A 25989-nucleotide genomic window follows, 5' to 3' on the forward strand; every position below is an offset into this window, starting at 1 on the left:
TTTGTTAATTTTTTTAATTTGGATTCCTTAAAAAAGCCATCTAAACAGAAATACATCTCCCTGTGAAACGGGGCAAGGTGCCTTGTGCCAACCTCCATGGTGGACTCTAAACCTTAAGGGTTTAACACTGTACAACCTCCGATGGGCTCTTTCTCCTGGTTGATGGGCCTAGCTGATGCCTTTTCAGTCTGGGGGAGAGCCACATCCCTGAAAAGTGCTTTTGTGTGTAAATCCTTCGTGGCAAGGGCTGCAAGTGGAGGGATGTACAGTTGAAATTGCACTTACTGGAGCAATTGATGTGTATCACTTCAGACCCAGAGGAGACATGCACCTCCAAGGAACCAAAAGGGTTGTCCGTGAGGATGACTTCATAGGGTGCCAGTCTAGTTAGGGTCCAGCAGCAAAAAGAAGTCAGGAAAGAAAACTCAGTTGAAATTGATTTCTGGTCACATTGACGCTGATCACCCTGGCACCAGGGCATTCAGCCCTAGTGCTGGCAACCACTTCAGCACCTGAACACTTGGCACTGACCATGTGTCATTGGAGCCAGCACTCCCCCCCACCCCCCGAATCTAGTGACAATGGCAAGAGGAAGGGCTGAATGAAGACCAGAGGCGGCTCTGAGCATAGAGAGGCCCCGCCTCTGAGAGAGGAAAAGAGGCATCACTTCTCTAAGGATAGGTGTCTACATCCAATGCCAAAGGAGTGGTGCAAAGTATGCTGACACTGCTGGCATCAGCACCGCTAAAGATATCAGCACCAACCTTCAGCTTGCTCCAGTTGTGGGATCAAGGTATCCCCTAACAAAACTGTCAAGATCCCTGCTGGGAACAGCATTGGCATGGGAACTGGAGCAACGATATCGAGACATCATACTCAAGGAGACACCCATCATCTATTTCCTGTGTCACCCATGCTTGACTGTCATCCAATTGGGAGCCAGTCTTTGGTAGCTACCTTGCCCCTTTCCATCAGGCTTGGTCCGATATCTCCTCAGAAAATGGTTGTTGACCATAGTTGCCCACGGATGTTCCAGTCATTCCCACAATCTTCTCCCTACCTAATCCCTTTCCCTATCTCTTCAGAGACCCTTCTGACAAGAAACTATTACAAAAAGAAGTGGGCTTGTTGCTTCATCTAGGATGTTGCTCAGGAGTACAGGGAAGAAGCTTCCACTTGTAATTTTTTTTTTCCTGAAGATGAAAGGAGATCTTCATCCTATCCTAGACCTGAGAAGACCAAACAAATATATATACCACCTCAGATTCAAGTGGTAGTGCTTGCCTCCCTCATTGCATCTCTGTAGGCTCAAGACTGGTTTATGTCGTTTGATGTACACTATATATGACTTCATATAGTCATCCACCTGGCCTGCAGGAAACACTTGACATTCATGATGGGATCAAATCATTACCAGTACAAGGTACTGCCATTTGGACTCTTCATGGCACCAGGGGTTTTTATGAAATGCCTAGCAGTGGTGACAGCCCACCTGAGAAGTCAGGGCATTCATCATACTTGGCTGTTGAGGGCAGATTGTAGTAGGAAATGGTGGCAAGCTGGAATGTACGTTTGTCTTATTCACCCATCTGGGCCTAGTGAACTGCAAAAAATTGTCACTCACACCATCCGAGATGATAGAGTTCATAGGGACTGTGATTGGCTCCAGATTGGAAAAGGCACACCTTCCCAATGTAGTGCTCCTGAGGCTCATGGAGCCTGTGTTCAAACTGCTCTCAGAATGTTCTTTTCATCACCTTACTTTGAAGTCAGTCTTCTTAGTGACTATCACTTCAGCAAGGAGAGTGAGTGAGCTTCAGGCATTTCTAGCCTGAAGGACAGGGTAGTGCTGGAACCCCACCCAAAGCTCATTCCTAAAGAGGTCTCAGATTTTCATCAGAGCCAGTCAAATCAGCCTACTTTCCTTTTTCCAGAGACACAATCAGCACGAGGAAAAAAGAAATTACACACACTAATTATATCCAGGACTTTGCTTTATTATAGTGACAGGACTACATCATTCAGTGTGTTGCCCTGTCTGTTTATAGCTATAGCCAGACATTCTAAAAATCAAGCCACTTCCTTGCAAAGAGTATCAAAATGTATAGCACCGTGTATCTTGATGTGTTATCATCTGGCTGGCGTTCCTGTCCCACTGAACATCACAGCTCATTCTGCCAGAGCATGAGCAACAACCTCCCCCCACTTCAGGAATATCAGAGATCTGTAATGCAGTGTCGTGGACTAACCCACTGATTTTTGTCAAGCACTATCCTTGGACTTAGCTGCAAGGTCAGATGCCAAGTTCAGGAGAACAGTACTTCAATCACTGTTTGACTAATGCAGCTGTACTCCTCATTCCCACCATTCAGAGGGGATGCTACTTGCCAGTTACCTACAGGGGTTCATACAAACATGTTCTCAAAGAAGAAAGAAATACGGTAACTGTGGTTCTTCAAGATGTTATAGTCAATGTGGAGCTCAAACCCGCCCTCCGTCCCCCTTTTTGGAGTCTTCAGCCACCATGGGCTTTGAATTATGAGGGAATGCCCTTGTGTGGGAGTATAAGGAGGCACAGGGTGCATGCATTGCCTTGAGAGACCTTGCTATTCAAAGAAAATCCAATCATGTGAGGCACATATGCACCTACAATGGGATCTACACTGAGAGCAACATCTCAAAGAACTACAGTTTTTGTAGGGAAAGTAACCATTCCTTACATTCTGATCCAGTGCCTGTGAAGTGAAGAGCATTGCTTCCATTACAACAGGAGAAGTTGCGCGTGCACAACTTCCTGAGCTGAAAATTTGCCAGCTAAATTCCATGGAAATAATAACTGTTACAAAGGGGCAAATGTTGTTAATACTGAGTTAAAGGAAACATATTTAAAAGGTTAAACTTTAACAAAATAGAACTCTAATAAAACTTTTCAATGATATGTGAATGACAGAATGTACAAGTGTTACACTGAATAATTGGACGTAAGTTGTATTATGGGAGTAATATTCCTCAGTGGCCATTATGAAGATGGATTTTATTAAAAGGTTATGTTAAGATCTACACTGGAAACCCAGATGTTCACATCACCTCACCAGTACTTCAGGCAGTGTAATCATTAGAATCATTTAATCATTGTTGCTAACAGCTCTGTGTATTCACCACGGGCTTTTAACAATTCATTCTGACTCATTCTCTACCCTGATTAAAATAAACATGCTAACTTTTAACTCTTATTTCTCTTCATCTCAAGTTTTTGGTTCATATTTTATTCCATAAGGGCTCCCCAAACACACATTCTCTCATGTGCAAAAGGCCAGTGCAGTGCCTAAGTGCTACTTAAGTCCTATTTTGAAGACTTAAGTGGTGCATAGGCCTTGTGCTTAGGGATGAATTTCGTAGCCCCTAGGACATAGATGTACCTTTAGCTTTTGCAATGAAAATCCATTCTGAATTGGTTTAATAATAATAATAATAATTAATAATAAATAATGATACCTAGCTATTATCTAGAGCTTTTTCATCAACAGTTCTCAAAAGGATGTCAATATTATTGTCCCCATTTTCATATGGGGAAATTATGGTTTAAAGTAGTGGTTTAGAATTGTACTTCATGCATGGCTGAAAATTTACTACTGATGATATGCTGTTCTTTAAAATAAATCTCCCAAAGTTCCAATGGCACTGTTTATGGATAAGTAATAGTTATGTTGAATTTTGAACAACATTAAAAACAAAGTGGAAAAACCTGTCTCATTCAATGTGGGGGTAGGTGTGCAGAGGCCTGCTTTGTTCCATAAGGTTGTGATAGTATTATCAGCTGTGTGTATACTATAGATAAAAATTACAGTGTTAAAAATACATAATCGGGTAGGGTACACACATACCCACACACACAAATTCTTGTGTTCTCTTTTCCCCTCTCCCTTTTGGATATGTATTGTTTAATTAGAATGTAAAGTTTTCAGGGAAGAGACTGCCACGTGTGACATAGACTAAATCAAAATCAAAATAGTAGCTTATATACAATACTTGAATCAGAATAAAACATTTGCTGGCACATTCAGAGACTCTGGGTAGGTCTATACTTACCTCCGGGTCCGGCAGTAAGCAATCGATCTTCTGGGATCGATTTATCGCGTCTTGTCTAGACGCGATAAATCGATCCCGGATTGATCCCAGAAGTGCTCGCTGTCGACGCCGGTACTCCTCGGTGAGAGGAGTACGCGGCATCGACGGGGGAGCCTGCCTGCCGCTTCTGGACCCGCGGTAAGTTCGAACTAAGGTACTTCGACTTCAGCTACGTTATTCACGTAGCTGAAGTTGCGTATCTTAGTTCGAAGTGGGGGGTTAGTGTGGACCAGGCCTCTGATAAACCCAGAAGAGAAAATGACTTACTGGTTGTAATTCTGCTTCCCTGAAGTTTATCATTCTGACAGGATTCTCACTTTTTTTACATCTTGTGTTAGGAAATAAGAGTGAGAATCCCTGGTGGATAGTATCTTTAATGACACTTGAATGATAGTGATTGAGGTTTTTTTACCCATGATTTTTTTTTATGTTGAGTTAATTGATTGCCAAATAACTCACTGTAATTAATACTTCTGTAAAGAACGGCCAGTCTGGACACTCCCCAAACATTTGTTTCAGGCCGTGAACATTGAGGAACAGCCTCAGGATAAACTACAAATATTTATATTCTGGCTATAGAAATATTCTAATGAGGGTGAGATATGAGGGGAGATGGGGCCTCTTTATTATGCAATATCATATCCACAGAAAATCACTGTGTGACTATACAGTGGAATCCTAATTTGCCAAAAGTTCTGGTCAACAGGTCATTGAGTGTGCTCTAGGGATACCACTGGAGATTTTATTCTGCTGAAGGAGTATACAAATTAGAATTAATTTTAGGAACATCCACATAATATCTAGAACCACTTGAAAATTGTTCAGTTTTAAAGCTGCATTAACGCTTCCAGTTTCTGACCTAAGCCATTTTAATAATACAGTACATTTCAGAAGTTGTATTCAGAACTCTGGAATGTTTCTGAAGCAGGGATGGAATTAATAACAAAAGTTGTACTCCCACTCAGCCCACAGGGACTTCCTTATGTACCTCATATAGTCAATTTTAATTCACTCCAACAATCTAGCTGCTGACTTGATGTTCCAGAATAAAAAGATTTTACCAGTACAGTTGATCTGGAACTTTGCTGTGCTCTGAACAGCAGCTTTGGTGCCTGAGTTAGTGAACTGTTTCTTGTTATTGGATCATGAAATCTATGGCTTAAACAGCAGGGAAGTTTGAGCAAAACCTAAGCCTTAATTAAGGCTTTTTGTCCCTTGTGTAACATTCCTTTTCACTGTATACTCACATTTCTTGTAAAATTATAATTTTGAGGGAGTGAGGGGGCGGCAGTGGGGGAGATAGAAGTCTAAGGTAAAATTTAATGCACACGTTTTTCCAGTCTTTTTATTAAGGAAATAGTGATACAAGTATCGTAGGAGGAAAAAAGGTAATACAAAATTGTAATGCATCAAAGATACAGTACAATATCATATTTGGCTGCACAATAGGAGATGGAAAAAGAAGGGAATTGAAAAGGAGAGAAGATCATACATCGGGCACATGACATTTCAAAATCTTTGAATCCTCAGAAAATACCTGTTTTTTGAAGAAATCCTGAAGGTTTTCAGTAAGAAATGTCTGCCTTTTGAAATGACTTAGTGCTTCATGCTGAGTGTTTTGAAATAGTCTCCAGGAAATCTGAGCTCCAATTGTTGAAGATGCTAAATTGTACTATAGTATTACAAATGCACACAAAACTACATCGAAATATTGGTAAGGCTCTCACTGATTGCACAGAAACAGACATTCAGTGTTAAGGATGAAATGTTATCCTTGGACCATATTGCCATGCTTAGATTCTGAACCACAAGTGGAATTTGGGGTCCCACACTTTCATTAGATCACCTCAGTATTAGGAATAAAGGATGCTAACTATGGAGTTCCGGATTTACTTCTCTTGGGGTAGTATTTTCACTATATATTTATAGAATATAGCAAACAATGGAAAGGAGTCTGGTTTTGTCTAAATCTGTACCACAAAGCCTTTCTGTCTTTAATGTAGATACCTCTGGCCAGATTCTGTTTTTCTTTGTATAAATTTAAAACATGCTAAAAGGACCTAGTTTACATGGATGACATTTTTATTGTCTTCAAAGACATAATTAATAGAAACTCACCACATTCAAGTCGCGTATTTGGGGAACAAAAAACTTGATGTACCCAGATGCAGCAGTGCCAGATGAATGTTCCTTTGATGGAATTTTCTTTGACTCATTAAGGCAATAATTTGAGTGTAATTTCAAAACCAATTCAGATAAGAGTTCTCTTAGTGAATCATTACATACAATTTGGATATTAAGAGAATCTTTGTAGTGGTGTGTCTATTCACTAGGCATTCTTTGTTACTGAAGAAACATTTTGTTTTATTGAATTAAAGACAGTCAAGCGTGATTGGGATCTACAGTACCAGAGGGGCCATCATCCTTCAGATTAAAAACAAACAAAACACAAGCTCATCAAAAGGCTACACATGATATATTGCTGAAAACTAGCCATGATTGTTTCCCATTAGCTTTGGCAACTTATTTCCCATCCTTTGCCTGTTCAAAGCAGTTTAAAGATTACTGGAATTAAAGTGTTTTATTAAGCATGTCATTTAACAGAATGATTTCTATTTTGAACTGATTATTCTTATATTGCCAATGTAAATTTGGATTGACCACAAAGAAGCAGTATGTCAGGATGTAGGAAGCTGCTGATCATTCACTGTTTGGACTCGGGTGAATAAGGTTCTAGAAAACCGCGTTCAATGTGGGCATCTCAGTGCCAAAAAGATGTTGATTTAGAAAAAAGCAACAAAAATGAGTTAGTGGAAACTGGTGGAATGGCTGAGCAGTAACAGACAGGAAGGTTCATTTCAGCAGGTGAGAATCTTTTATAAATACAAATCAAAACAAGTTAACATAAGCAAAAAAGAGAAATAAACAACCACCTAAACATGGGGATCAACCCAGCCTCAGAGCCTGGAAGGAAAAGCCTTAGGCATTCTCAATCTGAGCAAGTCTACGCTTAAAACTTTTGTTGTTTGGGGCTGTGAGTATATTTTCATTACATTTTTATAATGGCAAAAACCATAGGATAGAAGTTTATTTTATTCAGAGAGCTGATCTATGAGGAGGGAAAAGGAAGATGAAATTAACTCCTCATATACTAGTAATAACTACACATCCTGTCACAGATAGACAAGCTTATGAGGAATGATGAAAATTAAACAGTATAGGCAAAATTACCCAAACAGTATAGGGTAAGAGCTGCTTAAGGGGACAGGGCGAACGCTTACAACAATCTATAAAAGCTTGGTGTAAACACCGAAGAAGGAAAGGAGTTACTTGGGCTGATAAAAAATATATAACTTGGAATACGGGGATGAAATTAGGTAAACCAAACTTTAATGTTAACATCAGAAAAAAATGGATTAACAACTGTCTAGCTCTCTTAACTGTGGCGTATTCATCCAAAGACAGTGTTGGAAACATTTTAGAACTAGAAAATTAAATTGTATGGAATTATTTTATACTGGCATAGGATGTAATAGGTGGACTTTTCCGTCTTTAGTTTACATCCCCAAATCAAAACAATTTACGGGCAGAGTTAAGTTTGAAAATGTACCTTTGAATAATGTTTCATATCTCATAAATTGCTTGTTTGAGCCTCCCCAAACCTTGTCATAAACTTTTTGGCTGGCAGACAAAAGTTTCAAGGGACAAGGAGCTTTTTAGTTGAAGTTATGGAAGAGGAGGGACAAGATCAACCTTGTAATGGAAAGTACAGACCGTTACATGTTTCTCTGTGGAGATGCTGCCTTTGATTCTGTGCTAAGAAGGAAGGAAACCCCGAATTTGAATTCAGTGGTTGGTTTCAGGAGCAACGTTGACACCATGGCGTGATGGTCTATGTTAAAAAAGATATCTGTTTTCAGTCTTATTGCCTCGCTATTGCAAGACCATAATAATTAAGTTTGTGTCAAAATTTTCTGTTTTATTGTGTCTATACTTCAATGTCTCAACTTTTGTTCATAACCCTTTTTTGTAAACATCAGGGGGGATTTGAACCAGATTTTGGCCACTCATTAATGTGTGTGGAATGATTTCCAATATGAATTTTCTCTTTGCATGTTGGATTTTTTTTTTTTTTTTTTAGAAAACTTAAGAACACTGGAGTACCTGATTTTCCTCCACACACAGTGCATGTTTGATGCTCCCTGTTGCTGCCTGAACAGTAACATTGTGATATCAGAGATAATCAGTCACTCATTGCTCACTCTGTCCAGTTCATTAGCATATTTGCAGAGAGTCATGATTGCCCTGGTTGTTATGGCAATGTCTGCTTTTGCTAGCTGATATACCGCAGATGACCCATTATTACAAAGAAGGGTCACAGGAGAAACTGTAATGGAAGCAGAATGGGTTTGGATAAGCGCCTGCTGTGCTCCTTTGAGTTTGTGCTGTGGTAAGTTATACTGGTTCTTTTCAAAGAGCAATTGTTTATTCTCCTCAAAAAGGGTTGCATGAAAATAAGGTACAAAACTACAGCTCCTTTTCATGTATATTATCTGCTTGTTACAAATTGGAGATTATGACCTTCTGTTTTTAAAAAAAGGTGGGAAAAGGTGAGTCCTTACTCAGTTTTCTGTTCTACAGTTAGAAAAAAGGTAATTTAAAAGTTGCATTAAAACTGAAATTGCAAACAAGTTTTTGTTTGAATACAGTTTAGTTTAATTATTTTCAATACGTTGCTTGACATGGCACTTGTGTGGTGAAATATTGAGCTTCAGAAGATAACAATGGAAATAAAATATACACTGAAGAAAACAAATGTGTTAATGTTATATAAATACCACATAAAAATCTAAAGAAATTTATGAACAAAAACCTTGAAGATTAGTTATGGTTGGTCTCATAAAAAAACAGGAGTTACAAACTTAAGAATTAGAAAGGATTAAAAAGCTGGAAAAGTCAAGCACTCTCAAGTTAGGATTAACTAAGGTTTGTAACCTGTCCTTTAAATCGGCTTTGTACCCAATGACTGGAAGTTAGCTAATGTAACCAATATTTAAAAAGGGCTCTAGAGGTGATCCCGGCAATTACAGACTGATAAGTCTAATGTTGGTACAGGGCAAATTAGTCGAAACAATAGTTAAGAATAAAATTGTCAGACACATAGAAAAACATAAACTGTTGAGCAATAGTCAACATGGTTTCTGTAAAGGGAAATCGTCTTACTAATATATTAAAGTTCTTTGAAGAGGTCAACAAACGTGGACAAGGGGGATCCAGAGGACATAGTGTACTTAGATTTCCAGAAAGCCTTTGACAAGGTCCCTCACCAAAGGCTCTTACTTAAATTAAGTTGTCATGGGATAAAAGGAAAGGTCCTTTCATGGATTGAGAACTGGTTAAAAGACAGGGAACAAAGGGTAGGAATTAATGGTAAATTCTCAGAATGGAGAGGGGTAACTAGTGGTGTTCCCCAAGGGTCAGTCCTCGGACCAATCCTATTCAACTTATTCATAAATGATCTGGAGAAAGGGGTAAACAGTGGTGTGGCAAAGTTTGCAGATGATCCTAAACTGCTCAAGATAGTTAAGACCAAAGCAGACAGTGACAAACTTCAAAAAGATCTCACAAAACTAAGTGATTGGGCAACAAAATGGCAAATGAAATTTAATGTGGATAAATGTAAAGTAATGCACATTGGAAAAAATAACCCCAACTATACATACAATATGATGGGGGCTAATTTAGCTACAAGAAGTCAGGAAAAAGATCTTGGAGTCATTGTGGATAGTTCTCTGAAGATGTCCACGCAGTGTGCAGAGGCGGTCAAAAAAGCAAACAGGATGTTAGGAATCATTAAAAAGGAGATAGAGAATATGACTGAGAATATATTATTGCCCTTAAATAAATCGATGGTACGCCAACATCTCGAATACTGTGTACAGATGTGGTCTCCTCATCTCAAAAAAAATATACTGGCACTAGAAAAAGTTCAGAAAAGGGCAACTAAAATGGTTAGGGGTTTGGAACGGGTCCCATATGAGGAGAGATTTAAAGAGGTTAGGACTCTTCAGCTTGGAAAAGAGGTGACTAAGGGGAGGATATGATAGAGGTATATAAAATCATGAGTGATGTGGAGAAAGTGGAAATAAGGAAATGTTATTTACTTATTCCCATAATACAAAAACTAGGGGTCACCAAATGAAATTAATAGGCAGCAGGTTTAAAATAAATACAAGGAAGTTCTTCATGTAGCGCACAGTCAACCTGTGGAACTCCTTACCTGAGGAGGTTGTGAAGGCTAGGACTTCAGCGTTTAAGTTTTCTATCTTTTAACCAGTTACCAATCCATGAGAGGACCTTCCCTCTTATTCCATGACTGCTTATTTTGCTTAAGAGCCTTTGGTGGTGGACCTTGTCAAAAGCTTTCTGAATATCCAAGTACGCTGTATCCACCCGATCATCCATGTCCACGTGATTATTGACATCCTCAAAGAATTCTTATAGATTGATGAGACATGTTTTCCCTTTACAAAAGCCATTTTGACTCTTTCCCAACATATTGTATTAATCTATGTGACAATTCTGTTCTTTACTATGGTTTCAACCAGTTTGCCTAGAAGTTAGACTTACTGGCATGTAATTACCAAAGTCACTTATGGAGCCTTTCTTAAAAATTGGTGTTTAAATTCGCTATTCTCCAGTCATCTGGTACTGGGGTGACCAGATGTCCCTATTTTATAGGGACAGTCCTGATTTTTGGGTCTTTTTCTTATATAGGCTCCTGTTACCCCCCACTCCCTGTCTCAATTTTTCACATTTGCTGTCTGTTCCCCTATCTGGTACAGAGGCTGATTTAAGCAATAGATTACACAGTTAGTTCTGCAGTTTCATATTTGAGTTCCTTCAGAACTCTTGGGTGAATACCATCTGGTCCTGGTGACTTATTACTGTTTAATTTATCTAATTGTTCCAAATCTCTTCTACTGACACATCAATCTGGGACAGGTCCTCAGATTTGTCACCTAAAAAGAATGGCTCAGGTGTGGGAATCTCTTTCATGTCCTCTGTAGTGAAGATCAATGCAAAGAATTCATTTAGCTTCTCTGCAATGGCCTTTTCTTCCCTCCTTTAGCACCTTGATTGTCCAGTGGCCCCACTGATTGTTTGGCAGGCTTCCTGCTTTTGATATACTTAACTTTTTTTTGCTGTTAGTTTTTGTGCCTTTTGCTAGTTGCTCTTGAAATTTTTGGCCTGCCTAATTATACTTTTACACATGACTTGGCAGAGTTCATGCTCCTTTCTATTTTCCTCACTGGCATTTGACTTCCAATTTTTAAAGGATGCCCTTTTGCTTCTAACTGCCTCTTTTATTCTGCTGTTTAGCCATAGTGGCATTTTTTGGTCCTCTTATTTTTTATTTTATTTTATTTGGGGTATACATTTAGTTTGAGTCTCCATTATGGTGTTTATAAATAGTTTCCATGCAGCTTTCAGGCATTTCACTCTTGTGAATCTTTCTTTTAATTTCCACTTAACTAGCTTCCTCCTTTTGTTGTTGTTGTTGTTGTTTGTTGTTCCCCTTTTTGAAGTTAAATGCTACTGTGTTGGGTTTCTTTGGTATTTTGTCCCCTGCAAGGATGTTAAAGTTAATTTCATTATGGTTGCTATTGCCAAGTGGTTCAGTTGTATTCACATCTTGGACCAGATGCTGTGCTCCACTTAGAACTAAATCAAGAATTGCCTCTCCCCTTGCGGCTTCCAGGACTAGCTACTCCAATAAGCAGTTGTTATAGTGTTTAGAAATTTTATCTCTGGATCTCATCCTGAGGTGAAATGTATCCAGTCATTATGGGGATAGTTGAAATCCCTATTATTACTGGGCTTTCTGTTTTTGTAACCTCTCTAATTTCCCTGAGCATTTCACAATCACTGTCCTGGTCAGGTGGTCAGTAGTATATTTCTGCTATTATAATCTTATTATTCATAGAATTTCTATCCATATAGGATTCATTTAAGATTTTTATATATTTGACTATGCTTTGTATCACATATAGTGCCACTCCCCCACCAGCGTGACTTGTATATTTTATACCCTGATATTACCATGTACCAATGATTATCATCATTCCACCAAGTTTCTGTGATGCCTATTATATCAATATCATCATTTAATATCGGGCACTCAAGTTCACCCATTTTAGTATTTAGACTTCTAGAGAGACAAGGTGGGTGAGGTAATATCTTTTATAGGACTAACCTTTATAAAAGATATTTCCTCACCTACCTCTTCTTTCTAATATCCTGGAACCAAAATGTCTACAATAGCACTGCATAGTTAGAGTTATAGCATTTTTATACAAGCACTTATAAAATTTGTCATTACTATATTTATTTGTCTGCCTTCATGTGATGTAATTGAATGGGATGCTTTTTTGTTTGATTGTTTCTGTTCAGTTCCTACCTGTGCTTTATCAATTTCTGTCCTCTCCTGTCTCCTAGGATATAGAGCAGAGGTGGCCAAACCGTAGCTCATGAGCTGCATGCGGCTCTTTTACAGTTAAAGTGTGTCTCACGGCACCTCCCATATTCTCACCACATTCTCCACCTACCAGACTGGGGTGGGGGGGAGCTCAGGGCTTCTGCCCTGCGGCACGGTGGTGGGGTTAGGGGCTTCTGTCCTGCGGCGATAGGGGGGTCTTGGGCCTTCAGCCCTGTGGGAAGTTTCCCCTTTAAAGAATCCCCCACAAGAGATGTCTTTATCTGAGCTATGTGCTCCTCCTCATATGTCAGCTTTCTCCCAGTCCTTAGTTTAAAAACTCCTCTATGACTTTTTAAATTTTACATGCCAGCAATCTGGTTCTGTTTTGGTTTAAGTGGAGCCCGTCCTTCCTGTATAGGCTTCTCCCTTCCCAAAGGTTTACAAGTTCCTAATAAATAAATAAATAAACTCCTCCCAAAACCATCGTCTCAGCCACACATTGAGACCCTGCAGTTCTGCCTGTCTAACTGACCCTGCGTGTGGAACTGGAAGCATTTCAGAGAATGCTACCAGGGAGGTCCTTGACTTCAATCTCTTACCTAGCAGCCTAAATTTGGCCTCCAGGACCTTTCTCCTATCTTTCTTTGTGTCACCGGTACCTACATGTATCATGACCACCAGCTCCTCCTCAGCACTGCACATTAGTCTATCTAGATGTTTTGAGAAGTCTGCAAACCTTCTCACCGAGCAGGCAATTCACCAGGCAGTTCTCCTGGTCATCGCAAACCCATCTATATTTCTAATAATTGAATCTCCCATTACTATTACCTGTTTCTTCCTAATAACAGAGGGGCATCTCCAGTGCGAGAGGATACCATGACATCTGGAAGGAGGGTTGCAATGGTGGGTTTGTTTCTGTCTGCTCCAGCTTGATGCTATCATTCCCTCAGACTTTCTTCTTTCTCACCAGCACAGAGGCTGTCAGACTCGGGATGGGACTGCTCTACTGTGTCTCTGAAAGCTCCTCTGTATGCCTCTCTGTCTCCCTGAGATCTTCCATTTCAGCCACTATGATTTTAAGAGCCTGATCTGAGGGCCATGAACTGCTTACACCATATGCACACGTATGCAACCTGCTCATAAGGCAGGTAATTGTATTTGTTGCGTTTAGTTCAGTAAACTGGATAGCCCCTCACTCTGCTGTGGGACATCTGCCTGCATTATTTTAACTCTTGCAAGGTTTTTTCTGTTTGGTGATGAAGTGGGATATTGGTTTAAGTTTAGAATGTGTTTGTTAGATGTGTCTGCCACTTGCACGCCTTCTCTAAATTCCCTTGCAAAACTGCCCTGTTCACTAGCTCCTCTGGTTGCCTCTGAGCTGGCTTTTTAAACTTCTGTTCTCTGTGAGTTAGCCCCACCCCCTTCTCATGGTATCCTAAAGGGATTAGGGATTGAAGAGTAGCAGGCTAGAGCCTTGTTAGTAAGCTCTCAGCCTAGTTTAGCAGACTGCTTGGCTCAGTACATAGACCCCAAAACAGACTGCGCTATAAACTTCAAGCAAGCAAGCATACAACAACACGCTAACAAACAACAAACTCACCCCAAGGATCACTTAGTTGCTCCTGTTTGGTAGCTCCCCTGCCTTGTTCACTACAAACTTCCCAATTTCTGCAACAAATGAGGCATGGGTCCTATAGACAATGGACTCCTTCATTACCCACCCTGTGTTCATGCCCTGAATGAACCAGGGATGCTCTTTTTGGAAGGGTCACATAATTAAAGGCTGTATCATAATGCATATGCACAAGTGGGCTGAACTAAGGCATCCGGGCATTTTCTGATTTGAGCGTGCTTGATTTTGCAGCCCTTTAATCTTTAATTTAGGAAATACAAATTCTTTTATGGTTTGATTTATTGATGAGATCAATCTTAAGTAACGTTCAACAAAGTTTTTTCTTTGTGAATCATAGATCAAGAATTGTGCATTAACCATGTACAGAGACAAAGGAAATCTACTTGAGGAGGAGAAGATACAGTCTTATTAAGCAAAAACTGGAAGATGGTGTACTTGATGGGGCAGATGTTGGTACCAAGATCCAAGAGAGAAGTTCATGTGATACAGTATCTGCTGAAATCGTCCCTGTCATTATCATCTCACATTTGTAATTTTCTCCATCAGGGCTGAGATTGATGTCTTTTTAAACCAGTGGAGATTGTTTTCAATCTCCGAATGTTGCTGCCTCATTTATTTGCAAGCTGGTGAAATTTAGAATTATGCCCTTTCTGTCTCTGCCCCTACCGCGCTTCTTGGTTATGATTAAGATGGATACATTTTGCTTCACGTACTGAAGGCTTTCACTAGATATAGGGTAAAGGTTTTGTTTGATCTTCACTATGAAACAGCTTAGGGTAGATAGTATCTTGACTACATGATAGAATAGGGAAATAAAAAATATCCCTTATGCACCAATGCAATTCTACCCAGCTTTTGGTCATTATACCCACACGCACAGAAGTAAGCATGAAAGCTCGCCTGCTTGCTTCCTCCCCAAAGCAGGTGGTGGGGAGGGGAATGAGGGGAGCCTTGGCTCCATCCCCTTTACTTACTAGCCAAAATAACATAGCCAGCATGGGGTGAGTGGGGGGGGGGTTCTAATACATTGCTAATATAGGCCTCTATAAGCAGGGGATTTATTGTTACTAAAAGGTATCTGTGAGTCATAGTGCCACCAAGAGTTCTGTAACTTTCACACCACCCCCTGCTTGGGGCTGTGCCTAAAGTAGCAGAAGACTAGTCGTTCATGCACTTTTAATGCTGATTTTCAAGAGTTCTTTAATTTCTACTTTGTCTCTTTTTAACTTTTCATTTGACAATTTTAAAATATAATGAATAAAGTAGTAGTTCTTGCCATCATATATAGAAGCTTAATTTCCTGCAATTTTTTATCCTCAAATTGATTTCTTAGTGCATTTTACAGTGCAGTATTACCTTACTGGTACGAACAAAATCCCATTTAAATGACTCATAGATAGCTACTTATCGAATTTATATATGCAACTTTGCTAAAAACAGAATAGGAAAACAGTATTTGACTTTAAGGACAGCTTTTTATTTTCTTGAGTGAAACCAAGTTCTTTTAAAAGAGTCGGAATTATAATTCTTTTGTAGTCCTAAAAAGTAATTAGATTTAGCAATGTAAACTGAGAAGTAGTTAAAGTGACTCTACAAATTTGAGTCTTATTGAATGTCTGCCAGAATTGCTTAAAGGTGTCTTGTCTGTTTGCCATTTGACAAAACACTGCTCTCTTTTATGAGATTCAACCTTCATACTTACCTTTTTCATATTGATTTTGGGCCAAATTCTGATACCCTTTCTCATGATGATGAGTACCTTACTCCAAGAGTAGTCTCATTGACTTCAGTGCCACCATGTGTGGAATAAGGAACTATTCAATGCAAGTAATGGCATCAGAATCTGAGCCTTAGTTTTTAACTTTCCTAGAGTAAAAAGTATTATAGCTTCTGAAGTAATGGTTGTCTCATCTTTTCTGTTAGTAGACTTATTCATTCCCTAGCTGATATTTATGACTAGTCTGTGATATTGGAAAATCTTTGCCTTTTGCTCAGACAACAAAAATAAAATGCAGCAAAGTGAGAGAACTTCTTGGATGCAGTAATCTTAAACTTCTGGGGTGAAATCCTGGCCCGGACGAAGTCAATGAGAGTGTTGCCATTGATTTCAGTGCAACACGATTTCATGCCTGAAATATGAGTGTTCAGGACACTATAAATCTTGTTGGGAAAGAAATAATTTCTAGCACAATCCTGAAGCACATGGTGGAAGATCAAAACAATTCTTCAACCATAATCAGCATTATGGTTAGTCGATTAAAAAAAGAGGATTGAGTCCCAGTTTCCTAATGACATTGGATGGAATGCTCAGGAATTTCTCCACATTTGGGTAATCTTATGGTCAAAGCACTGGACTGGCACTCAAAAGACCTTGGTTCAATTCCTCGGTTTGCCACACATTTCCTGAATGACCTTGGACAAGAAACTTTATTTGTCTGTGCCTTAGTTTCCCATCTGTAAAATGGAGATAGGTCTTCCCTAGCTTACATGGATGCTGTGAGGATGAATGCATTCGTTTTTGGGTTACATTCAGCTATACTGTGATGGGGGCCACAGAAGTACCTAGATTGATTCAATTACTATGAATGCATTGAAATTTGCATTGAACCTAAGGAGAACTTTGGTCGAAACATAGCACTTACTTTGGACAAGGAACTCTATAGAGAAGCACTAAATTTACAAAAGCAATTGAAGATTTCAGAGGGATTTGAAGATTACAGGCCGATGACATTACTGTAACACTCGCAATGGAAATCTGGCATGCTTTTGTGTGGTTCTAGTTCTTTATTATTAATTGGGACACAATTGAAAAACGATTCAGAGAAGCTATGAAATCTTTGTTACTTCGTTAGATTGGCTGATCTCAAATACTGAACCTTAAACAGTCGAGAAGAGGCTGAAGCGTGACTGATGGAACCTAATCCTGATTTTGTTCCTTCTCTTTTAGTATTTACAATGGAAGATCCAGGTTTTTGTCCCAAATACATGTTTGCAAAGAGAAGTTGTTACACTTCATTGCATCACATTGCATGTTACAGGAAAATCATGGAGGACTGGACAGTTGGATTCCGAATTTTGAATATTTTTAAACCACCTGCACTTCCAGCCAGTCAGCTCAAAATTGGCACTTTCAGATTGGTTTGGTTGTAATTTTGCAATATGTTAGCTGATGAGAAAGCAAACATTGGTAAAAGTGTGTTTGTATTGAAGGGCAGATACAAAACACTAGTAGGCCTAACTAATAGCTGTATGGGTCTCTTATTATGTTCTTACATTTTAGTAACAGAATCACAAGATTTTCATTTTGTGTATATATGTTTTTTATGTTTGAGGATTAAATATGCTTACCAAGTGAGTCTCAAATTGTGTCTCATTTCATAAAACCTTCGTGAATTCCCACTGGCATTTCAAGGCTTCCTTTTATAAAGCAATCTTTTCTATTGGAAACGGGTGACAAATGTTTTAAGATATAGCAAGAAAATTAATAGGGGGGCGGTTTGCCTTCCTCCTCAGTCAGACATGTGCCACTGACAACCTGTATGACAAGTTCTACAATACCTTGTTTTCCATGTATATTAAATTGTGCTTTCCTTTTGAATAATTTTGCCTCTAACAATTTCTTATTTTTAAAAGACATTTTGAAACTATTGAATGAAAGCGATAGTGTAGATAGAAGGTAGAGTAGCACAACAATTCTTTCCCAATTTACCACTGTTTGTAGGGGAGAGCACTGTCAAGTTACAGAATTGCTAGGAGCAGATTATCTGCAGATACTTGTGAGAATGTATATTTTTCAGTGGCAGGCTTTTCAACTTAATTCATTCAGAAGATATTTTAACTTCTTAGCATGTGTCTGTAATGCGTACTAGGAAAATATTTTTAACCCTTGTCTTGTATGGAATGTACCATAACAAAATATTAATTCTTCCCTGTTCCCATTTTTTCTCTTCTGCTAGGATGGTGATCCAGTTAGGCCAGGAGTAGCTATGACAGACCTTGCTACAGGGCTGTACACGTATGGAGCAATCATGGCCGGTCTGCTTCAAAGATATAAAACCGGGAAGGGACTTCACATTGACTGCAATCTATTGTCATCTCAGGTACAGGTTTAAAGAATGTTTTACTTAGCTTGTTGATGTAGATTTACTTTTCTTATTGTTTTTGTGCATTGGGCCAAGTGCATCCCTGATATAATGACATTGAAAGCAATACTAGAGACAGATTTCCTACTTTATATTTCTGTAGTAGTGGTTGATTTATTTTGATTGATGACTATTACTACAGCACTTCTGTCTGCCACCTAAATACCATCTTTTACTGAGGGTCTCAAAGCACTTTGAGGCTTGATTAATTAGTGTTTTTAACGTCCCGGTGATGTATGGATAAATGCAGCTGATGAAATCACCCTAGTATAGTGCGGTCTTAACACTGGGGTTTATTTCTTCCACAGAGGCTAAGGGCTGAATGCACAAAAGGAGTTAGACTCCTAACTTCTATTTAGGGTGCTAACTTCCATTGAAATGAATGGAAGTTAGAAGCCTAACTCCTTTTGAGCATTCAGCCCTAAGTAACTTGCCCATGTTAACTTGAGTATCAGAGTCAGTATATAATCTGGGGGTATGTCTACACTGCAGTTAAAAACCTGCAGCTGGCCCATGCCAGCTGGCTCGGGCTAAGGAGTTGCAGTATAGAAAATTTAGGCTGTTAATTTCAAAGATAGCATTTGTTTCCTTGTAGCTGTATCCTGAATAATGGTTAAATCCTTAGGTCCTTACTCAGCAAAGCTCTCAGTTGGATTCAGATGTGAATATTGTCTGAGTAAGGGCTTCAGAATTTGGCCTTAAAATAGCAATCCCCAAACAGACTGACGACGATAAATTTCGTTCCAACCTGACTCAAGCTAGAATTTAGTAATTCTTCTATTGTGAAGGGAGCGATCACTTCTCCTGGATGGCAAACCAAATGCGTTCTTGAAGGACACTCTTACTAAAGTTGTTATGGCAACAGTGACCTTTATGGAGAACTTTTTGCATCCAAATGTTACACTTTCTGGCATTAAGCTAACATTGCAGCCTGTTTATACTTTTTCTTCCTTCCTCAGCCTTGCCTTATTTAAAATACCTACCTCTCCATTCAACAGAAACAGTATTTAAGGATATGAAGTTGGAGGCAGGGCTACACTACACCTGTAAGAGGACAGTATTGCCTTCTTTTTCATTCACTGTACTCAAGATAAAATGTGTGGGATCTTTGTGTAAGAACATGAAGAATCAGAGCTATTTAAATACCTGAAATAATTTGAAAGTGCTGACAAATAGTATTTGGTTTGTATTATCCATTCTCCCCCCCAAATCTGTACATTCCAACATTTAAGCTTCCATCATTATCCTCAGATGTCATTCTTATGCTTTTCTTAAAGCCATGCCAAGAGGCCTTTTTTTTCCCAGATCACCTTAATATTAAACTTTCTGCACAGATCTGTCAGTGACGGTAACAAGGCAACATTGAACTGAAATTCAGCTGCCAATGAAAAAGACCAAAGCCTGATATATAACGTGATGATCAGGAAGCATATTTTCTAATTTTAGCTCTGCTATGTATAGATGACGAATGTCTGCTAGTAAAATAGAATGTCATTGTGACCTAGCATCCTGTAAAAGAGACCTCCGATTCTGTGTCTCCACCAAATTACACTGTAGCAGAATAGTAGCTGATTATTAACTGGTGAAGATTTCTTTTCCCACAACAAAACAAAATTCAAGGATTTTATTGAAGAGAGACAGGATGACTGCTAGATGTAGTTTTTGCAATGGGCATTAACTTTCTGTAGTCTCTCAGCTATAAACTTTTAACCCTTGTCATAAGGTTCTTTTGAAAATGTTCCCCCCATAGATGATTTATAGTTGTCAACTCCAGACCTTTTAGCATCAGCATCTAAATAGTGTCATTTAGCTGATGCTAGTAAATAAGAAGGAAGTGGGTTTTGGATTTGGCTCCAATTATGCAACTGCGCCTATTCTTCTGTTGTGGTTTGAAAAAAAAATCTCTTGGAAGTTTTAATATCCTTCCTGTATTTAATTGCAACCAGGCACAAAAATAAATAAATTAAAAAAAATACTGTAGTGAGCTAGTTTCTTTTGGACTGAAATACTGCAAGAAGTGTTATACTTCTTTAACATTTAACAATTTTTATTATGTATTGTCTCAGATTCCACAGACAGGATAATGTGGTTAATATTGTTTGTAATATATGATTGTTCTGAAGTCACTTCTCTGCTTCTAATTACTGAGTTTCCGTTTATATTTGTTATAAAGATACACAATATATTCTCATAATTGTTAAATGACTCTAGAAAAATCTAGCAAATTAGAAGACATTGTTTTCTTCATTCATATCTTTATTGGTAAATGTGTTTTAAATTGCAGGATAGCTTATGGGATTAGCAGTGAGCTTTAGAAACTTTTGCCTTTTAGATGTCCAGTTCAAATCCAGCCCACATTGATAGTGTCTAATGGTTGTCTTTGTGAGATGATATAGTGGTCTCAGTTCAGGTCTTCAGGTATCACACAAACCATAACCATACACTGATGATGATAATACTTTTGTGTTTGAATAGTACCTTTCATTCTGTTATCTCCAAGCACATAACAAAAGTTGTAAGCCTCATCCCCATTTTACAAATAGGGAAACTGAGACACAGAAAGTTTGTGATTTGCCCCAGGTCACATGATGTATATCAGTGGCAGAATTAAGAATGAAATCCAGGTCCCCTGACTCTCTGCTTACTGCTATAACTCCTAGGCAATGCTTCCTCTCTGCTAGGCCATGTTGTGTTGTCTGTGTATGTCAAGGCTGCTTCCCCATGCTGAACTTTAGGGTACAAATGTGGGGGCCTGCATGAAACTTCTAAGCTTAACTACCAGCTTAGATCTGGTCTGCTGCCATCACTCCCAAAGTGCTAATTCCCTTCCCTGGGTAGCCTTGAGAGACTCTTCACCAATTCCCTGGTGAATACAGATCCAAACCCTTTGGATCTTAAAACAAGGAGAAATTAACCATCCCCCCTCCTACCTCCCACCAACTCCTGGTGGATCAAGATCCAACCCCCTTGGATCTTAAAACAAGGAAAAATTAATCAGGTTCTTAAAAAGAAGGCTTTTAATTAAAGAAAAAGGTAAAAATCATTTCTGTAAAATCAGGATGGGAAATAACTTTACAGGGTAATCAAACTTAAAGAGCTCAGAGGACTCCCCTGTAGCCTTAGGTTCAAAGTTACAGCAAACAGAGATAAACACTCTAGCAAAAAGGTACATTTACAAGTTGAGAAAACAAAGATAAAAACTAACATGCCTTGCCTGGCTGTTTACTTACAAGTTTGAAATATGAGAGACTTGTTCAGAAAGATTTGGAGAGCATGGATTGATGTCTGGTCCCTCTTAGTCCCAAGAGCGAACAACCCCAAACAAAGAGCACAAACAAAAGCCTTCCCCCCACCAAGATTTGAAAGTATCATGTCCCCTTATTGGTCCTTTGGGTCAGGTGTCCACCAGGTTACCTGAGCTTCTTAACTCTTTACAGGTAAAAGGATTTTGGAGTTTCTGGCCAGGAGGGATTTTATAGTATTGTTCGCAGGAGGGCTGTTATCCTTCCCTTTATAGTTATGACAGTGTGTTAATTGGAGAGATCATGGTTTGAATGGACATAGAGGGTGAACCTATCCTATCTATAGGTGGTTACTGCTGCTGAGAGTTGAGGCACATTGGTAGGGCAGGATATAGGAATCTTATACAGTTATCCGTGTTTTATCTAGCCTGTGGATGAACAAGGAAGTTTGTCTCCAAGGCTATTTAGCACCAGCTTTCCAAACCACTAAATTCTCCCTCTGTCTTTTGCAAATGATTAAAAAAGTGTAGTGCACACACTACATAGAGAAATGTGTTTTCTCTTTCACTATGTATCTTCGAGGTAGCAAAAATACTACTCTTTGTTACAAGGGTATAACTTTTGAATCATTCCACTGAGTTTATCAGCATAAGAGACAGCAGAATTTGGCACGGTATGCTGCTGCTTGAGCTATACCAGGGGTGGGCAAGCTTTTTGGCCCGAGGGCCACATCTGGGTATGGAAATTGTATGGAGGGGCAGTAATGCTCATGAAATTGTGGGTTGGGGTGCAGGAGGGGGTAAGGCCTCCAGCAGGGGTCTGCGGGCTCTGGGGTGAGGCCAGAAATGAGGAGTTCAGGGTGCAGGAGGGGGCTCTGGGCTGGGGTGGGGAGGTGAGGGCACTGGTTGGGGGTGTGGGCTCTGGGGTGGGGATGGTGGTTCAGGGGGTGCTCCGGGCTGGGACTGAGGGGTTTGGAGGGCGGGAGGGGGATCAGGGCTGGGGCAGGGGTTGGGGCGTGGGACGGGGTTGGGGTGCAGGCTCTGAACTGTGCTTGCCTCAAGCAGCTCCCAAAAGCAGCGGCATGTCCCCCCTACGGCTCCTAATCAGAGGCGCAGCCAGGAAGCTTTGCGCGCTGCCCTGTCTGGGGCAGTGTGCGGAGCCCTCTAGCTCCCTCTACGCGTAGGAGCCGGAGGGAAAACATGCCACTACTTCTGGGAGTCGCGTGGAGTGGGGCAAGCCCCGGACCCCGCTCCCCAGCGGGAGCTCGAGGGCCGGATTAAAACGTCTGGAGGGCCGGATGCAGCCCCCGGACCGTAGTTTGCCCACCCCTGAGCTATACAGATTTTTGAAAGAGCAATATTAATGTGTTTGAAAGAAAAGCTGAGTTTGGCCTCAGAGATTACGTAGTTTCTGCTATTTCGAATCATTAGTAATACATAAAGTCATTGGTAGATTATGCTCCATCTAGGCCTTGGATTGAATGGGTTCACGAGTTGTACTAATGATAGTTGAAGAAGATTTATTAGCTAGGGAAAGGAGTGAAAGAGAAACCCATCTTTTCTAAAAAGTATAGGAAACATATTAAAACATAGCAATAGGCTAGAGCAGGGAAAGGAGAGAGCTTGACGATGAAGATAGACATTAGTTCCAGTCAATACAGTGAGTTTATTATGGTCTTTGAATTATGGACATGACTCTGGATATGAAACTGAAAGTTTTACTATGGTTTGTTACCAATGTACAATATATCAGAATCACTTTATGGATTAGAAGAAAAAGTGCAACCCCTAAAACTGGAAAGTAAGAGTTCAGGCTAACAGATGTAAAGAAGTGAAAAAATGAAAAAGTATGAGTAACCAACAGGGCAATAAACAAATTATTAGTGCTCTCCTGATCCAAACGCCATGAGGTCAATGGGAATCTTTCCATTGACTGGAATGAGCTTTGAAGAAGGCCTATAGGTCCTCTGTATGACATAGTAATTTATATAAACAATGAGAGAATAGACTATAACGTGATGGAGGAAGGTGCCAAGGTCAAGTTACAGTAAGTGAGTAAAAGAACTGAATTCTGTGTGGTGCTGAAGTTCTGGAGGTCTAATAACCCCCACAAGCTTGTCCTATTGGAGATGCTGATGGAATGCTGGCAGGACTGGAACAGTGACTATTATAGTAGATCCGTAGCATCAATGTTGCTCTGATTAGAATGTGTCCTATAGGAGTAATTTCAAGAGGGGTGAAGGAAGAATATGATGCTGAAACATCATGTTCTGATTACTTTGATCTGATGAAGTAATTACATAGTGACCATATGCCACTCTGTGTTTGTATTATTCTGTATTGCATTGTTTCCAGCACAGCAGTTAAATTATAAATGCCTCACAGACCTGCAGTTTGGTACAAATTCAGTTAAAGTACAATACTGTATAAATAACAATGATCAGAATGTGTTAGATGGTTAAAAACAAAATCAAATGTACGTACAAAAAGAAGACTAAAGTGTAGGTTGCAGTTTATCATAAAAGAGCCTAAAGTTTTTGAAAGATTATTAACCAAATTGGACTCCTCTGATTAAAACTAGACTACAATTGTGTATCATTCTATTTCTTGTTGAATAACTTCAGCTGTAACTCAGTTCTGGATCTATCTAAGAAAATCATTATTATGTAGAGAACCATACACCTGCATTTTGTATTCATTCAAATTCTTCCTTAGTTAATTAAAAATCATTTGTCAAAAGTCTTTTAACTTTAGAGTCAAAATCAATTATATTTTGGATTCATTCATTTTCCAGTGCTGAGAGTCAAGAAATTTTGGGGCAAGCTAGAAATGCAAAATGAAATCACCAGCAAGAAATGCCATATCTTGACTCCAGGCATCCAGATGGTTAATACAAACCCATTTATTTCCCAAATCAAACAGAACTTTGGACCACATTTTTCTTTTGAGCTGTACACTTTGACACCTCAATAGAGGAACCCCCATTTATACTGAAGACAACATAAAGAGTTCAAAGAAGGCACAATGGATGAATGAACGGTGGGTGCTCATTAATGTTACAGAGACACAGATGTAATCTAGCACTGTTAAAGTGTGTGCCATTTCAAACATGTCACTCACCTGCAGAGGTTTGTTTCGTATGTCATTCCCAGAGTGCATTAGCACCAAAGAGCTTAATGGGCTATTTCCAAAGGCTTTTTAGCCTTACAACTACTTCAGTGTTCTTCCATTGAGATAACACCATGCAGGACTGTCTCTTACTCTCTTTATCTCGCTTTTTTTCTGGTATACGAACCAGGAGTTTGTGTTACTGCAGCCTATGCCAAAGCAGTTGAAAGCAGGCCTTTCTCCTAAAAGTGCTTTTTGTAAGATTTACCTAAGAAGATATTACTAGTAAAATAAAACGACCCTTTGCTGTTTGATGAAGTTCAGTTCTCTCTGCTATCAGAAAAACTCTTTGTCTTCACTGAACAACAAAGCTCCTGGGTAGATATAACCACTTGTTGTGTAGAAATTCTGATTGCACATTTTCTGAATCTCTGTAAACTTGTTTTGCTGTAGTAAATGGATATTTTAAGTTACAAGATCATAAATAAGAATATAGGAATGGCCATACTGGGTCAGACCAATGGTCCATCTAGCCCAGCATTCTGTCTTCCAACAGTGGTTAGTGACAGATTCTTTGTTTAGAGCAGGGATAGGCAACCTTTGGCCTGCCATGTCCGCAGGTTCGGCCAATCGCAGCTCCCACTGGCTGCGGTTCGCCGCTCCAGGCCAATGGGGCCGGTGGGAAGTGGCAGCCAGCACATCCTTTGGCCGCGCCTGGGACGGCGAACCGCAGCCAGTGGGAGCCGCGATTGGCCGAACCTGTGGACGTGGCAGGTAAACTGGTCCGGCCCGCCAGGGTGCTTACCCTGGCAGGCCGCGTGCCAAAGGTTGCCAATCCCTGGTTTAGAGGGAATGAACAGAACAGGACAATTAGTGAGGGCTGAATCCCCTGTTGTCCAGTCCCAGTTTCTGTCAGTCAGGGGTTTAGGGCGCCCAGAATGTGGGGTTGCATTCCTGACCATCTTGACTAATAGCCGTTGATGGACCTGTCCTCCATGAACTTATCTAATTTATTTTTGAACCAAGTTATACTTTTGGCCTTTACAACATCCCCTGGCAATGAGTCCCACAGGTTAACTGTGCACTGTGTGAAGAAATACTTCCTGTTGTTTGTTTTAAACCTGCTGCCTGTTAATTTCATTGGGTGACCCCTGGTTCTTGTGTTATGTGAAGGGATATATAACACTTTCCTATTCACTTTCTCCACACCATTCATGATTTTATAGATCTCTATTATATCTCCCCTTAGTCATTTCTT

At 39.7% G+C, this 25989-nt stretch overlaps 1 protein-coding gene across 2 annotated transcripts in view; it reads left to right on the top strand.

Moving 5' to 3' along the window:
• The window catches only part of SUGCT (succinyl-CoA:glutarate-CoA transferase), a 491880-nt gene that overhangs the window by 55107 nt on the left and 410784 nt on the right, over positions 1–25989 (top strand). For both annotated transcript variants that reach the window (XM_034761248.1, XM_034761249.1), the window contains exon 8: positions 18197–18340. In XM_034761248.1, coding sequence (XP_034617139.1) covers positions 18197–18340 — 144 coding nt within the window. The remainder of the gene's footprint in view (positions 1–18196; positions 18341–25989) is intronic.

This window comes from Trachemys scripta, chromosome 2, assembly GCF_013100865.1.
Source record: "Trachemys scripta elegans isolate TJP31775 chromosome 2, CAS_Tse_1.0, whole genome shotgun sequence".
In the NCBI taxonomy this organism is placed as follows: Eukaryota; Metazoa; Chordata; order Testudines; family Emydidae; genus Trachemys; species Trachemys scripta.